The 15,523-nt window shown below is 44.4% G+C and overlaps 3 protein-coding genes and 2 non-coding genes across 13 annotated transcripts in view; 2 read left to right on the forward strand and 3 right to left on the reverse strand.

Moving 5' to 3' along the window:
* Positions 1-1,082, forward strand: part of Dennd2b (DENN domain containing 2B) — a 202,199-nt gene extending 201,117 nt beyond the window's left edge. For all 6 annotated transcript variants that reach the window (XM_052763470.1, XM_052763468.1, XM_052763471.1 and 3 more), the window contains one exon: positions 344-1,082. In XM_052763470.1, the coding sequence (XP_052619430.1) occupies positions 344-378 (35 nt within the window). In that variant the 3' untranslated portion in view covers positions 379-1,082. The remainder of the gene's footprint in view (positions 1-343) is intronic.
* Positions 1,083-6,589: 5,507 nt separating this feature from the next.
* Rpl27a (ribosomal protein L27a) lies at positions 6,590-9,075 on the reverse strand. 4 transcript variants are annotated; one of them, XM_052763475.1, is made up of 5 exons: positions 9,055-9,075; positions 8,634-8,697; positions 8,214-8,289; positions 7,507-7,681; positions 6,590-6,762 (listed from the first exon to the last, which is right to left on the reverse strand). In XM_052763475.1, the coding sequence occupies exons 1-5, from the start codon at positions 9,055-9,057 to the stop codon at positions 6,634-6,636; spliced, it is 447 nt and encodes a 148-aa protein (XP_052619435.1). In that variant the 5' UTR covers positions 9,058-9,075; the 3' UTR covers positions 6,590-6,633. The 4 variants fall into 4 exon arrangements, with proteins under 4 accessions (XP_052619435.1, XP_052619434.1, XP_052619438.1 ...); XM_052763474.1 differs by lacking the exon at positions 9,055-9,075 and adding an exon at positions 8,797-8,930; XM_052763478.1 differs by lacking the exon at positions 9,055-9,075 and having other exon boundaries at positions 8,214-8,305.
* Positions 6,852-6,982, reverse strand: LOC128095831 (small nucleolar RNA SNORA3/SNORA45 family). Its single transcript, XR_008213430.1, has one exon. It is a non-coding gene; the product is annotated as a small nucleolar RNA SNORA3/SNORA45 family (small nucleolar RNA).
* On the reverse strand, positions 7,928-8,057 carry LOC128095832 (small nucleolar RNA SNORA3/SNORA45 family). Its single transcript, XR_008213431.1, has one exon. It is a non-coding gene; the product is annotated as a small nucleolar RNA SNORA3/SNORA45 family (small nucleolar RNA).
* Trim66 (tripartite motif containing 66) overlaps positions 8,991-15,523 on the forward strand; it is a 70,370-nt gene continuing 63,837 nt past the window's right edge. The window contains exons 1-3 of the mRNA XM_052763463.1: positions 8,991-9,104; positions 10,729-10,881; positions 11,330-11,482. Of these exons, the coding sequence (XP_052619423.1) occupies positions 11,477-11,482 (6 nt within the window). The 5' untranslated portion in view covers positions 8,991-9,104; positions 10,729-10,881; positions 11,330-11,476. The remainder of the gene's footprint in view (positions 9,105-10,728; positions 10,882-11,329; positions 11,483-15,523) is intronic.

Raw genomic sequence — 15,523 nt, forward strand, 5'->3', positions numbered from 1 at the left:
CTTTTATTCACATGTGAGCCATGAGTGATAGCTATCTTTGTTCTTGTAATGTCTAGAAATTTCAATGCCAGAGTGCCAGTCCTACAAGGTCCCAGTCCTTCAGGGAGCTCAGCCAGTGTGATCTCAGGACTTTTTAAAAGGAAACCAAAGCCAGAGATGCAGGTTTTGCCCAAAGTCACAGTGGCTGATCTCAGTGTCCTAAAGTAGTGTTTTCCCTACCTTACCAGAGCTGTCACTCCAGTCTAACTAGTCCTTTTGCACAGAGAGGAAGGGAGGCAAGAAGTCATGGAGGTTGGAAGGGGTGTCATCAAACATTCTCACCTTTGCCCTCTCTGGCCCACAGGCAACAAGATGAAGTTCCTCCACAAGAAGAATTAAATGCCTTTCCCAGTAGCAGAGTTTAGTGCTTTGCAGAGCCTGGGGAGAGGGCCTAGCCTGGGACCCCATGGGCTGTTGTGACCACTCTGCCCCTACAGACGGCACCTCCAAGCCAGTCCACCTCTGACTTCACCATATCCCAGGATACTGTTTGTAAATAATCTGCTGTAAGCTTTCTTAACTGTTTTTGTAACACGCAAAGAGAATCTGGTAAATATTTGTATATTCCCAAAGGGCTGGGTGCTTTCCTGCCTTGTCTGAGCATGGATGGAGTCTTGCTGGGTGCTGGTGACTGGCCAAGTATGTGCAGCTGACTGTCTCAGCCAAACCACTGATGTTTCCTGAAGGCTTCCGGCCTGCCTGCCTGAGGCCCCTGCTGCCAGTCTCAGGCCTGGAGAGCAGGTGCTGTCTTAATTATGTACAAGAAGAGTATTTTGTTTTTTTAATCCTAGAGTTTCTATCTTCTTAGTAGTTTCCTATGCCCCAAGCCTCTTGTTTCTGAAAGGCAAGGACCACTCTGCCCCTACTTGCAATGTAGAGCCAGGTACTTGGGCCTGGTCCTCTCTTGTTCCTTCCACCTTCTGACATGGTCAGTGAAGTCATGGGAAGCACAGCTCCCGGTCAGTGGTGGCCATGATGCGGTACAGGGCATTCTTCCTTCCACCATCCACAGATGTTCTCAATAAACTGTACATTCATTTGTGCCCAAGAGTCCCATATGTTCTTTGGTTTCATTATCTAGAGTTCTCTCCAAAACAGGTAAATCTGGATGAAACACTGTCATACAGGGAGTTGGGCAATTGGTAGAGGGATTGATTTCATGTGGGTTACTGGCCATCCCTGAACTTGAGTTCCCAAAGTAGAAGACATCTGTCACAGTTCTCTTTCAGCTTCCTTCTTTGGTAGCCCACTGCTCACTTGGGTGTTTCCAGTGATAGAATGAATGCTCTTTGCCCTTAGGTATCAAAATTAAGTGACATCATTGGGTAGCCTGACAGTGGACAGTTAGCAGCCCAAGTACTGCTAACACTGGGCTTGGATTCAACCCTCACCCACTGCCAATGCTTCCTCCATGTCACTCTGAAGTTTCTTCCATTAGCATCCTAAGTATGCATACAGAAAGTTCAGCTACATTCTACAGAAGAGGAAGGAAAGCAGGTTAGGGAACAAAGTGGCTTTACTTAGGTTTCCTACCCATCAAGGCCTTTGTAGAGACCTTGAATCCTAAGAGACACGTTATAACACTGGGTTTGGCTGGATATGAACTGTAACATTCCCTGTCCTTGCACCCTAACCTGTCTAAATGAGACAATCCCATCGTGGTTTCTTTACATCACTTCACTAATGCCTGTGCAGGCCCCAGCCTGTCCATGGGTACAACCTGCTACTTGACTTAGAAAGTATGTGGAGGGTTTGTCTTCTGAGAAGGCAAAATTATCTTCTGAAAAAGCGTCCTACATAGTTGGCTGTCAAGAAAAAAAGGGGGAAAAATTGTGGCCACAAGTGTAGGTTTCCAAATGAGGCCAAGAGAGTATAACCAGAAAATTCATAGTTGGGTGTAGTCACCTCTAGTCCTCAGCTGTTAGCTCAGCCTGGGCTTCCTGACACAGTAAATTCCTTAGGAAAAACACCCAGTTCCCCAAAGGTGCGTTTGCTGTCTGCCTGTCCCCACTCCCATTTCCTCCCTCTTTGATGTGTGCCCAAAGAACCTCCAGACTATATAATCAGACTGCAAACTGGAGGTGTAAACTTCTTTCGTTAAGTTCTGGAACTTTTATTTTTAAAATACAGTGCATTTTAGGGCTGGAGCAATGACTCAGCAGGTAAGAACACTGGCTGTTCTTCAGAGGATTCAGGTTCAAATCTCAATACCCACAGGGTGGCTCAAAAGGATCTGCAACCAGCTTGAGGATCCAGTGCCCTTCTGGCCTCCAAGGATAAGCATAACCTAGAGCTGAAGCACTCAACTAAATTCAGAAAATCCCACATTGGTGCTTGATGGTTTGGGGTGGACCATGCAGCAAGCCTGGTGTGGGGCTGGTGGAACATACTGAAGGCTCTCCAGGTTCTGATTTCACACACAATCTGGATTCCCTAATTCAAGGATTCTCAATCCTAGCAGATTATCAGATCCAATTCTTTTTTTTTTTTTTTTCTCCTTTCTTTTTTTGGCTTTTCAAGACAGGGTTTCTCTGTAGCTTTGAGCCTGTCCTGGAACTTACTCTGTAGACCAGGCTGTCTTTTTTTTCTTTTCTGAGACAGGATTTCTGTGTGTTAACAGCCTAAACTGTCCTGGAACTCACTCTGTAGACCACACTGGTATCAAACTCGCCGCCGCCACCACCACCCGGCTCAAATCCAACTCTTTTAACAGCAACATTTTACTATCACATGAAACTCATAGCTAACATGACTTATACAAATCTTACTGTAATATAAAAGAAAGTGTTTTGGTATTTACCTGTGTTTAAATATGTACACTAGGAGCTAACAAGCCACATGCCTAAAACCTGTACATAGAATTACTGTGATGGCTACATAGACAAATGTTACAGATCCTACTGAATAGTTGTCACTGATTAAGGTTCTGAAATGAACCTGAAGCTTACTGATTTGTCAAGCCTGGCTAGTCAGTGAGCCCAAATACTCCCTGTGTCTACCTCCCTAGTGCTGGGATTATAGACATATACCACAGCTGGCTTTTTACATGAAGTGGAGACACTTGTTCATTTCAAAACTTAATCATAACCATGCACAACACCATGTACAACTCTCTTTATTGAATTAAGGCTCTTGGCTAGCCAGGCACACTGACATACACCTGTGATGAATTCTTGGACATATAATCAATTAAAAGCTAGCCTGGGCTACATGAGACCATCTCAAGATCAAAAGTGGGGTTTGGGGAGAGGCCCGTGGCCCTGTCTCCTGCAATGTATGTCAATTTCTAAAATGCAGAGTAGTCTGCACTACTAGCTATTTGCAATGTTCTATTATGTTCGTTAAATAACCATGCTCTGGTAGACTGTAGGCTCTTTAGAAACTATAATTTGTAAAGGGAATGTGTTGAGGATCAAGGATGCGTTTACTAATTAACTAAAACTGGGGAGTCAGATATCAGGGTAAGAATCTGAATGATCAGAGAAATGGAAGCAAAGCAACCTGTGACACACACACACCCAATGTTCCTCCACCCAAAAGAGCCGAGACCTTCTCTAAGCTCTGCCCTACTATCTGTCCTCAAAACCTCTAGTTTATTTTGGTCAGTTAGTAGCTAGTGCCACCCTGATTCGAAGCAAATTTTGGCAGTCTTGGGAACATCAGTATCAAAGTATCACACAACAGATTATAGTTTAGTGATAAGGGTACTTGCTAGGTACAATCCCCAGCATTGTTCAAGTTACAGATCCTTGTCAAAAGAATCAGAGGAGTTCCACAGAAATTTAAATGAACAAACGAGGAAACAGAATGGCACAAGCTGACTCAAATGAGAAAAAATAAAGGCTTTACCATGTGGACAGGGTAAGATCTAGCTTTTAGATATCATTGCAGTAAGGAATACTCTAGCCTAAAATTATGTATATTCAGCCTGCATGTATGACTGTGGCCAGAAGAGGGAAGCAGATCTCACTATAGATGTTTTTGAGTCACCATGTGATTCCTGGGACTTGAACTCAGGACCTCTGGAAGAGCAGTCAGTGCTCTTAACCTCTGAGCCATCTCTCCAGTCCAAAATAGTAGTCTAGCTTTACCTGCTCTCCCTTATACTTCATGTGGTATATTATAACCTTAGGTCCCTGTCTTCAGGCATGACCTTCACTATGGTAAGATAACTATTTCTATGGTATACCTTAGTGACCATTCTGCCAATGCCTCTGGCCCCTCCCTCACTCCTGTGGAAGGATAGTCTTTTACAGCAAGTTAACTGTCTTAGTATATTTGCAGAGACTAAAGTATTTATTTCCACTTCATATTTCCATGTCTTTTAACTTTTTAAAAATGTAGAACTCCAGGTGGTGGTGGCAACCCACCTTTAAAATCCCAGCACTCAGGAAAAAGAGGCAGGCATTGCTCTATGGAATTAGAACATTTTTGTTAAAAACTACCCTTATATAGCCTACTTTGTACCCTCAAATGAGTTATACAAATGAGTTAAAGTGACTTAAAAGTGGAAAAATGAAAGATGGGCTGGCCAGATTGCCCATCAAGTAAAAATGCTCTCCCTATGCAATCCTGATGACTTAATTCTAGGAACTCATGTACAAGTGGAAGAACAAGACTACAAAATTGTCCTGACTTCCACGTGCATATGCACCTCATCATACACATGCCACTTTAACACATTCTTACCAGGGGTGACATACACCATCACTGTTAATGTTTATGCTCCTAGACTTGATTTTTTCTGTAAACCAAGAGAACCTATGTCTATCATTTATAAGCTATCAAGTTTCCCTCCCAACTTGTATCTTAATATGCAGTATGCACCTGGTTACTGAAGCAGCTGGGCATACACTATCTCCTTTACTCCCAGTTTTTACAAGTATAGACAATTTTGCTTTTTTAAGTCCAAAGTACTCTGAACATAAGCGCTTTCATCTTTTGGATAGTTGAGACTTCACTTATGCAACACAGTAAGCCATTGCCTTCTGCCTGCAGGAAGCTTATTGAACTAGAGGAAAAAGGTACTTGCGACACTTCCTGGATGGGCAAAGTGCTGCAGTGGTTGAGACAGTGATGGGGCCAGAGCTCTGGGTCCTGCCCCTGCAGGAGGACATCTCCAGCATGGATGGCTTAAAGATACCAGAGGTCTACAGCTCTTGGACTAGTACCAACAGGAAAGTACATGTACTTTAATTTGGCCAGTTCTGACAGCCTTTTACAAACTATGCTGCAAACTAAACATTATCTATAGATTTATAAATTAATAAATTTATAGTATGATGGCATAAACCATCTACACCCGAAACTTTTAAAAGGTGAGGCCTGGTTCAGACCCCGACATTAGGTGCTAAGAGACATGTACCAATGGAAGCTCTGTGCCAACTTCAAGTTGAGAGCTCTAACTTCTGCATGCACCCCACAGATATAATGGGTAGCAGCGCCAATTCCCCTTTCAGAAGTATGCCAACAAGCTGAATAGCTCAGTTCTTCACATTAGTCATAGCTTCAGTTTTGCTACTGAGTACCTTTTGTCTGGTCACCACCATTCCATAAAACCAAGACCATACTCAAAACTTCATACTTAGCACAGGTTGTATTCTGTAACAGCTTTTACCTTCCACACTAAACTGAAATGTGTAGTGCTATTTTTTTTAAAGCCTTGAAATTGAAACAGCATTTATTCTGACTGAATTTTCAGCCTTTGATCCCTTTTTTAAAATGACAAACTCCCGGGTGTACACTGAGTAAAAGCAGCTGGAACCATTGCCACTAAAGCTAAAGGAGTATCATACTTGCAGGTAATTATGCTCCCTAGATACCAGAGTTGAGACTGGAGCCCAAAGTCCTCTTCCCCAAAGTTTTCCATGCCAGTCTGTCCAGTTAGCACCACTCCCAACTCAGTAATCAAGTTCCATCCCTTTTTGTTTTTCTATCTCAGTCTTAAACTCTTCCTTCCCACCCTATTTTCTTGGCCCTGCTCTAAGCCTCCTAGTAGCCCAGGCCCGAGCTACCTAGCCATTGTAGCAAACTTTAAAAAAAGACCAGGAAACTGTTGGCAATAATCTAGCCTGCAGAACTTCAGATTTTCAGAAAATTAACCCAACCTGATTTCTAGTCTTTGTGATTTTTTTTGAGATAGGCTATTTCTATTATGTGGTTATCATGAACTCTACAGAGTAGGCTGGCCTTGAACCCAAAAGACCCACCTGCCTCCAGAATGCTGGGATTAAGGAATGTGCTGCCACGCTCATGTAAGATTTTTCTTTGTGATACATTTTGGGCTGAAAGTAATGATGTTATCAATTCTTTCAATAGCAAGACCCATATAGCATACATAGGGACATATGAATTTACAACTGCTGGGATCCAATCCCCTTGCATGTACACACACACACACACACATTTTGAGATTATGAGGTTGGACTACTTATGTCTACCACTGTGAATATAGGGAGTCCATACCTCACCTCTTCCTAGGACCTGTTAGGCAGGTTCCAGCATACTGACAAGGATGTACAGAAATGGAACTGAAGAACCTACACTCAGACCACTTGGAAAATGTTAGCATTTAATTAACCTCCCGGGGTGGCTTCAAGCCACCAGGACACAGGCGCCTCCAACACCCTTTATCTTCTCTTCAGCTCTTCTGCTGAAAAATTTGGCTTTCACGATGACAGGCTGCTTAGGGAGCTTTCCCTTCCCCAGAACTTTGTAGTAGCCCTAGACGAAGACAAAAAGATTCTTAATACACTACAATGGCCTCATAGAGATCCACCAACACATTTCCATAATGCGTGGCCCTTGGTAGGACATGTTTCTGATCTGGGCACTAACAGGGACACTGAAGACCCCTACCAGTGAATCAAGACCAGCAGATTCTCTTCGAGAACTCTAGCACACCAGGACAAGCACCATGTCAGGATGTGACTCTAGTCTCGGCTAAATACCTCCCCAATCCCTACCAGTTACCTCTACTAACTGTAGATCACTAAATAGGCTGGGAATGGAATTAGTTACCAGCCTATGATCTGGGTCTCTGCACTTAAGCAATAATGGGGGGCGGGCACTTTCTTTTTATATACAATATAGGGCCTTGAATTAACACTGGGACTTAGTTAAACTGCAAGGGCCAAGCTGTGCCTTAAGACCATTCTGAACCAACTATACAGCTCAAGTTAAATTAAAAAGGAAACCTGGTAGGATCAGCATAACTGTACTGAAACTTATTTACTGAAAGCAATACTCTAATATTCTTGTTAGAAATGAAAGCAAATACTTGATGGGTGTGTTCTCTGAATTCACAATTCACATGTGGGGATCAAAGGGAAGGGGAAGAGTTCTATTTGGGACCAATTCAATTCCTTGCAACAGTTCTACTAAAATGTGGATTCTCTAATCGGTAATGGCCAAATATATATATAAGTTTGACTCCAGAGGAGACAAGGTGGATTAAAATTCACTCACTGATCGCACAACATCAATGATGGGAGCAGCTCCAGTCTTGTTCTTTGCAGCATTGACGCGTGTCTGCTCACTGACCAGTGTCCACAATTTATCCAGGTTGACAGTCGGACAGAAGCTCTGGTTCCTCTTTAAGTGGTAATGTCTCATACCAACTTTCCCAAAGTAACCTGGATGACTGGGAAGGGAAAGCAACCACCTTCAGAGCCTCACTCCAAGCAAGCTGATCTTAGTAGTTATCTCTTCCTACTCCAGTGTAAATTTTCCCTGTTGTAAACTTTGACATAGCAGACACCTGATAAAACTTTTAGCTAAATCGTAAGTCTCTGAAGAAGTCATATCATTCACTAGCATCCCCTTAAGAGGTTACCTAAAGGGCATCCTCTAATGGCTGGATAAAAGCCAACCCAACCTTGAATCTGATGCATGTCACTAACCTGGTGACTGACTGTGCCAGAAAGTCCACAGCCAGTGAATAAGGTCAGCAGTTATTCTTCGAGGGCTCTAGCACACTAAGGCAACAACCAATACCTGAGCGTGACTCTAGCCTCGGATAGACTCATTTCAAATCAAGCATTTACTTGCTAAAGCTGGCAACAACCAACGTCATGAAACGGACTTCTGCAGGGAAGCTGTTCCAGGTTACCCCTTCTGCCCCTACCTCCAAAGCCGCTGCTGCCAGTTAAAACCCACCTCCAAGAAACACTCACTATTTGTCGAAGTTGATCCTGTGGTGATGCATGCCTCCAGCATTACCGCGGCCTCCTGGGTGCTTGCGGTGTTTACCTGCAGGCATGCAAAGCTACATGGCTATCAGCCGTCTCTAGGTGGTCACGTGCCCCCGCCTTTTTTGTTCTCAGTCTACAACCCATTTTTAAGCATGATTGTCCAAGTCTCAAGGATAAAAGAAACCTTTTTGGCATTCCACCATCACAGTACTCTGTGTTTATGTTTCACTCCACTACCAACATAAAATTATCTTAAGCTGGATTAGAGGGTCTTCAAATAGGGAAGCTGCTGTTCAATCTGACTGGCAACAAATGTCTTCCTCGACTCACTGCTGTTTATTTCCCAAATACCCAAAAAACAGCGCAAACAAAGGCCTACCATGAGAGGAGGCCCACACTTACCGATGCGGCCGTGGCCGTGGCTCACGTGGCCCCGGAGTTTCCGGGTCTTCCTCAGTCTGGATGGCTGCATGGGAAAAACAGTGCAGTTGTTAGGCCTATGGAAAGGGGAGTCAGGGATGAGCAACGCCTGCTGCCTTTATTGTGCCTGCAATCAAGGACTTGCCTTCTGGAGCATTCAGCAAGGTTGAGGTTACCGACTGGGACGGCGCCCGGACGCCCAGGCCCGCGTGCCTCAGCGATCCGAACCCCGGCTGGAACACGCGGCCCCAAGATCCTCGCCCCAGACCCACGCGTGCCATCCCGCCCCGCAGGCTACGCGCTGCTACGAAGACGCGCTAAGATCGGGGCAAGCAGCTGAGAGGTAGGGAGGTAGAGCTCCGAACCGCCGCGAGGAAGCGGAGGCCAAGAAAGGAAGACCTACCATGGCGGCAGCAGAACGGAAAGAGGGAGACACCCGCGAAGTCTCGCGAGGTAGCAGGCGTGGGGGCGGGACCAATGCCTCATTTCCGGCCAGGAGGCTGGTCTCGGGCGGGGCTTGACGTCACCGGCTTCCGGCGCCCGTCCCGTATGGGAGGGCGGGGTGGCATGGTGGCTCCGGTCACCCCGAGCTACCAGAGCGAGCGGCGCCATAGGGCCGGCGTGTTCAAATTACCTTGTTCTGTTCGGGTTTTGTTGGTTGTTGACGCCTGGCCGCTGTGAAACATAAACACCACATTTAAGTTTTCTTCAGAACCTGGCCGCTACACTCTTAGTCACTTGAACCCGAGGTTCCCAGCTCAGTGTGCTCCTGATGCATGCAGTTCCGGTGTGGGTCTTCTTGGACCTGTTTTGTTGGTTGCTTCCTTGAACCACCACACACAATCTTGCATGTAATTCTCTCTCTCTCTTTTTTTTTTTTTTCTTTTCGAGACAGGGTTCCTCTGTGTTGCTTTGGAGCCCTGTCCTGGAACTCACGCTGTAGTTCAGGCTGGCCTCGAACTCACAGAGATCCGCCTGCCTCTGCCTCCCGAGTGCTGGGATTAAAGGCATGTGCCACCACTGCCCGGCGCATGTAACTCTCTTACTTACCAAGTTACATTTGTCTTCCCAGTTGAACCCAAATCCTTTAAGGGTTCAAGGACTGGCCGTTTTTGTTTGTTTTTCCTCTTTAAATACATGAGTTCCTAGCGTGTAGTATGTTTACTAAGAGTTCAAAAGTGCCCTCAAATGCCCTGAGTGTACCCAAGATCCTATCCCTTAAGTCCGTTAATTTTTTTTAATTTTTTATTTATTTTTTTTTTTGTCTTGATCTGTTAAAGAATATTCTATCCGGGCGGTGGTGGCGCACGCCTTTAAGCCCAGCACTCGGGAGGCAGAAGTAGGCGGATCTCTGTGAGTTCGAGGCCAGCCTGGGCTACAGAGAGTTCCAGGACAGGGACCAAAACTACACAGAGAAATCCTGTCTCGAAAAACCAAGAAAAAAAAAAAAGATTCCCTATTAGGACCCTTTCCTTTTCCTTTTTTAAAACATGCTCCTCAAAAGCAGAGCATGCAGTGGAAATCTTGTCCATTTGCTAACTTCTTCTTCTTCAGTGTTATTGTTGTTGGTTTGTTTGGGGTGTGTGTGTGTGTGTGTGTGTGTGTGTGTGTGTGTGTGTGTGTGTGTGTGCGCGCACGCACCTTTTGTTTGTTTTTTGAGACAGGGTTTCACTGTGTAGCCCTGACTGTCCTGGAATTCACTTTGTAGACAGGCTGGTCTCGAGCTCAGAGAGATCCACCTGCCTCTGCCTCCCGAGTGCTGGGATTAAAGGCATGTGCCCCCCATCACCTGGGTCTTGTCCACTGTTTAATACATTACAATCTGGGCAATTTGGCTTTAGCTACACCATTTCCTCAAGATTATTTTTTATTTGCTTGTTTTGAGACAGGGTCTTACTGTGTAGCCAAGGCTGGCCTGCTTGGGCCTCCTGGCTTCTGGAATTACACTCTTAAAAGGCTCCTGTTTAGGCAGGCATATTGGTGAGACTTTATGGGTACACGTGGTATTCTTGGGAAACACTCATAGCAAAGCCTCGGCTCTCTGGCTCTTAACAACCTTTCTGTCCCTCTTCTGCAGTGGTCCCTGAGCTGTAGGTATAGGAGTTGTTTTACAGATGTATCCAGAGGAACTGGACTCCACAACTCTACATTTTGATTGGTTTTGATCAGTCTCTCTTTGCCTGTTGCAAAGAAATGTTTCCTTGAGGAGGGCTGAGGACTATTCCTATCTGTGAGTATAAAGACAAGTATTTAAAACTGCCCATGTCTTCACTAGCCCTAGGTAGCTAGCTTTCCAGTACCAGTCATGATTTCTCTAAACTTAAACTTTGGATCTTCCAGTCTCAACTTCCCATGTTCTGAGATTTATGCATGTACTCTTAAGATTCTGCTATCTCCAATAGCACTCCAGGCACAATGGTATTAGCTCCAACATCTTCAGAGTACTTTGAAATTTACAAAATGTATTGGCCTGAGGATTCAGGACTGTTAGCTTCATTGTATGCATGAGACAAAAGACACAGACGAATTATATGACTTGTCAAAGGTTATATAGTTGATAAGAGATAGAGCCCGGGCCTAGACTTAACCTTTCTCTCTCCAGATCCCCTGTTTTTACCTCAGTGACCACTGCCTTTCTGACCTCACAACATTATGATCATCTCTCCCTCGTCTCACAGGCATTAATCATATACTGCCTGTAACCAGCAGAAAGAGGGGTTTGAGAGCAGGCATCAAGATCTAAGAAGAGACCTTTCACTGTCTGATAAGTGTGCAAGTGAAGAGCCAAATTACTTAGAAATTACCACTGGGAAAATGACCTGTCAATGGAGGTAAGCTGGGAAGAGCCTTGGGAATGGAAAGTAACATCAAGTGAACTTTAATGGGCCCTGGATCAAGGCTCAAGTCAGGGCAAAGGGCAGAGATAGAATCCTGTTTCTGAATAGTTTGCCAAGTTCTTTGGTTATAGAGAAGCTACATCCTCTCCTAGGAACACCTGGCTGAACAGAACCCCCCCTGAGTGAGTCTAGGACTCACTGTTGGCTTCTGTACTCTCCCAATAATCTTAGTGATAGTTTGCTCTCTAGAGGGAGTATTTTGGGAATTTGTCCAGCTGTGGTTTTTCTAGACAGATCCCTTTCTTCCTCACAGGGTGACTGGCTGATTCATGGCTCCTGTGCTTGTTCAGCAAAGTCAGCTTCAGGTTTACCAGCCGTGACAAACGGAAAAGGCTCAGTTCTGTATCTGCAAAGTTGAATAGCAGCCAGATGTTAAGATATTAGGTCACCTCTCGCTCCCCACCAGGAAGATGAGACATGACCTTGAATGTGACCCATGAGAATTGCCTTTTGTGACAATTCTATGAAGTACAGCACAGCCTTGTGACATCGCAGGCATTTGAGCTACTTGAGAGGGTCAGGGCTCAGAAAATACTTGTGAAATGAAGCGAAGGGAGATGACGCCAGGCAGCAGTCCTCTGGTGAGCCAGGTAAATCTCAGACCTCTCTCCACGTGGCCTTGGGAACACACTGTCATCTGAAAGAGTGCCCCGGTAGCCTCCTTCTCTTTGTCACCTCTCTGGGTTCCTGATTTTCCTTTGTATTTCAGACAACAGCTATTCTTCTTCGAAGTATGGACACTTCAGACCTGTTGTCTCTGCGGTCGTCATCATCTTTTGTTAGATCTGTTTTTATTTATGTGTATGTATGATTGTCTGTGTGAGCAGATGACGTGTGCAGGTATCTGCTGAGGCCAAATGGAGACACTGGATTTCCCTGGAACTGGAGTTCCAGGTGGTTGTGAGCACCCCAGTGAGGGCACTGGCAACTGAACCCTGGTCCTCTGGAAGAGCAGCCCATTCTCTTAAGTACTGAGGCATCTCTACAGCCCCAAGCCTTGTCTTTTTTCATCTTTAATTGGACATTTGGAAAGAATATGTTGTCATTTTAAAAAGAGACTACTAGCCTGGCATATACCACAGGTCTTTAGTCCCAGTACTGGGGAGGCAAAGACATGAGGATCCCTTCAGGGCCAGTCAAGGCTACATCGTGAGATGAGAGAGAGAGAGAGAGAGAGAGAGAGAGAGAGAGAGAGAGAGAGAGAGAGAGAGGAGAGAGAGGAGAGAGAGAGAGAGAGAACTATTAATTCAAAGTAGGGAGACCCAGGGTCTGTCACTTTTTTTTTAATGTGAGAAGTACAGAAAAACTTGGAAGTCCAGTTTTATTCTTTAAGGAGTTTGAAAATGTATATATAATAGGAAAAATATAACATTAAAAGGAATTCTTAAAAGTATAGACATCTCAAATCATACTACCTCACAAAGCTTTATATCATTTTTCAGGTCATGTTTACATGAAAGCATAGCTGCCTGCAGAGTTGATGATCACAGTATGTTGATCTGTGTGCGTGCGTGTGTGTGTGTGTGTGTGTGTGTGTGTGTGTGTGTGTGTGTGTGCGCATGCATGTATGTGTGTAGGGGTGTATACCACATACATGGAGGTCAGAGGAGTAGTTTACCTATAGGTGTCTTCTTTTGCTCTCTGCCATAGTCTCTTGAGACAGGTCTTTTACTGGACCTGGAGCTTGAAGTTTTGACTAGGCTTGGCTGGCCATTGATCTCCTGGGATTCACGCATCTTCATCCCCCAACACTTGGGTTATAGGCATGCATGGCCATTTATAGCTTTTGTTAATTTGTGGGTGCTAGGGAGTCAAACTCCGGCCCTCAGGCTTTCACAGCAGACACTCTTGACCACTGAGCCATCTCCACTCACCCTATGTTAATCCTTTTGTAGTCTGCATTTTATTCAATTCCTTGACGTTTTCTGTACCATTGCCCAGTAAGGAGGATTTGTTCATCTTATTTCTCCTGGTGCTAGAAACTGACCCCAGTGCCTTGAGCATTCTAGATAAGCATTGAGCTGCAACCTCAGCCCTGCAGATTTGTTTTCAACAACTGAAGAGGAATTTGCCTTCAGCGTGTGCTATAATGTTCTAAGCTATTTTCTTGTGTATTTTGTTTTTGTGTTTTGGTTCTTACTATATTTGTTGCTAGAGACAAAGCTGCACTGAACATTTTGTATAATGAACCTTATTCTTTTTTTTTTTTTTTTTTTTTTTTTTGGTTTTTTTGAGATAGGGTTTCTCTGTGTAGCTTTGCACCTGTCCTGGAACTCACTTGGTAGCCCAGGCTGGCCTTGAACTCACGAAGATCCACCTGGCTCTGCCTCCCAAGTACTGGTATTAAAGGGATGCGCTACCACCGCCCGGCTGAACTTTATTCTTTTGACCAATAGCTTGTTTAGAATAAAATCCTAAGGGAGAGATTACTGGAGTATAGGGTATGAACATTTTTGGGATTGATTTTATGTTGCTGTTTTTTAGATGGATTGTACCAATTTGTACACCAACAGTATGTACAGTTTCTAATTCTTTTTCAACTTGTTGATGCTCAGAGCTTTCGTGTGCCCTTTCAGTGGTTTTGGATGTATAGTATTTAGGGGGAAATCCATAGGCTTAACAGGTGGAGTTTTCTAAAGCACAAGGCAAAAACCAAACAAAAGCCAGTTTGAGGCTTACTGATTACCAGTCACCTTTCCTTCCCGTGTTGAACTGAGTTTGTTTTTAAATCGTATTGTACTACCTGACAAATACATCCCTACAAGCTTGTCGGAAGCCGGGATAGAAAACTCTGCCATTCAAATCCACAAAAGTAAACTGTGAAGAGAATTCTCATATCTTAGAGACCAGTTTATCAAATATTCCAAACAAGAGAGGCTTAAATAGTTACGTTTTCATTGAATTTCACAGGATTCAATTACTGCGAACACAGAAGCGTGGTTTCATTTCATTTCATTGCCTGCTCTGTTTTCACTAGCTGAAGTCTGTTGAAGAAAGGGCATGGTCTCCTGGAATGTGTTTTTCTAATCTTTGAATGAAAAAATTAAGTATTATTCATTCAGTCATTGGTTTTACAAGTATTGATTGGGTGTGTACTCTGTCCTGACACTATACATAGGTGCCAGGTGCTCAGGGAAGATAGAATAGGGAACAAAGAGGACCAAGTCTTGCTCTAGGACTGCGACTGCAGAGTTGTCTCCAAGACAGACAGCAATCAAACGAAAATGTGCGCTCTGCAGTCTAGCAGAGTGTGTATCCCACTAATGTTCTCCCTGACTTTACCACTGACATAAACACTATGTTTTGTTGAGAATTTGAACGTATTTACCCAAGCAAACAATCTTCAGGGTTCTCATCCCAGAGTGATGCGGAGTGGTTTGCAACACCATCCCTTGGAAGGTTAAAGATGTCCAGTAACGGTTTCCCTTCCCACACATGTGGTGAGGTGTTAAAAGCAGGTGGTTTGTGGCAAGGTAGGGTTGTATATGAGGCTTCGCCTCCTTCTATACTATCTGGGTGAGCTTTTATTTAGCTTAGGTTTCTCCATGGCTAAGCACAGGGCATAAACTGAATGTTGTTTGAGTCACGGTGTTTTCTTATTCTTTTAAAACTTAACTTATTGTGTCTGTATTTTGGATCTTTGTTGTTATTGTTTTGTTTTTTTGAGATGTAGTCTCACTGGGTAGCTCTGATTGGCCTGGAACACATATAAAGACCGGGCTGCCCTGACTCTGCCTCCAAGTGTTGAGATTAAAGGCTTGCACCACTACACCCAGCACTGTGTGTTCCCCAGTTCATGCTATTGGGGAAGAAATGGGACCTTTGAGATAGGGAGAGGGCATTAGAGGTGTACTCCTGCCAGACTCCTTTTCACCTGGTCACACTCTAGGATTGCTAACACTGTGAGAGCTTGAATAGGTATGGCCCCCATAGACTCATGTGTTTGAATGCTTGGGCCAGGGAGTTGCATTACTA

Source organism: Peromyscus californicus, unplaced genomic scaffold, assembly GCF_007827085.1.
Source record: "Peromyscus californicus insignis strain IS unplaced genomic scaffold, ASM782708v3 Scaffold_4__1_contigs__length_199733344, whole genome shotgun sequence".
Taxonomy (NCBI): domain Eukaryota; kingdom Metazoa; phylum Chordata; class Mammalia; order Rodentia; family Cricetidae; genus Peromyscus; species Peromyscus californicus.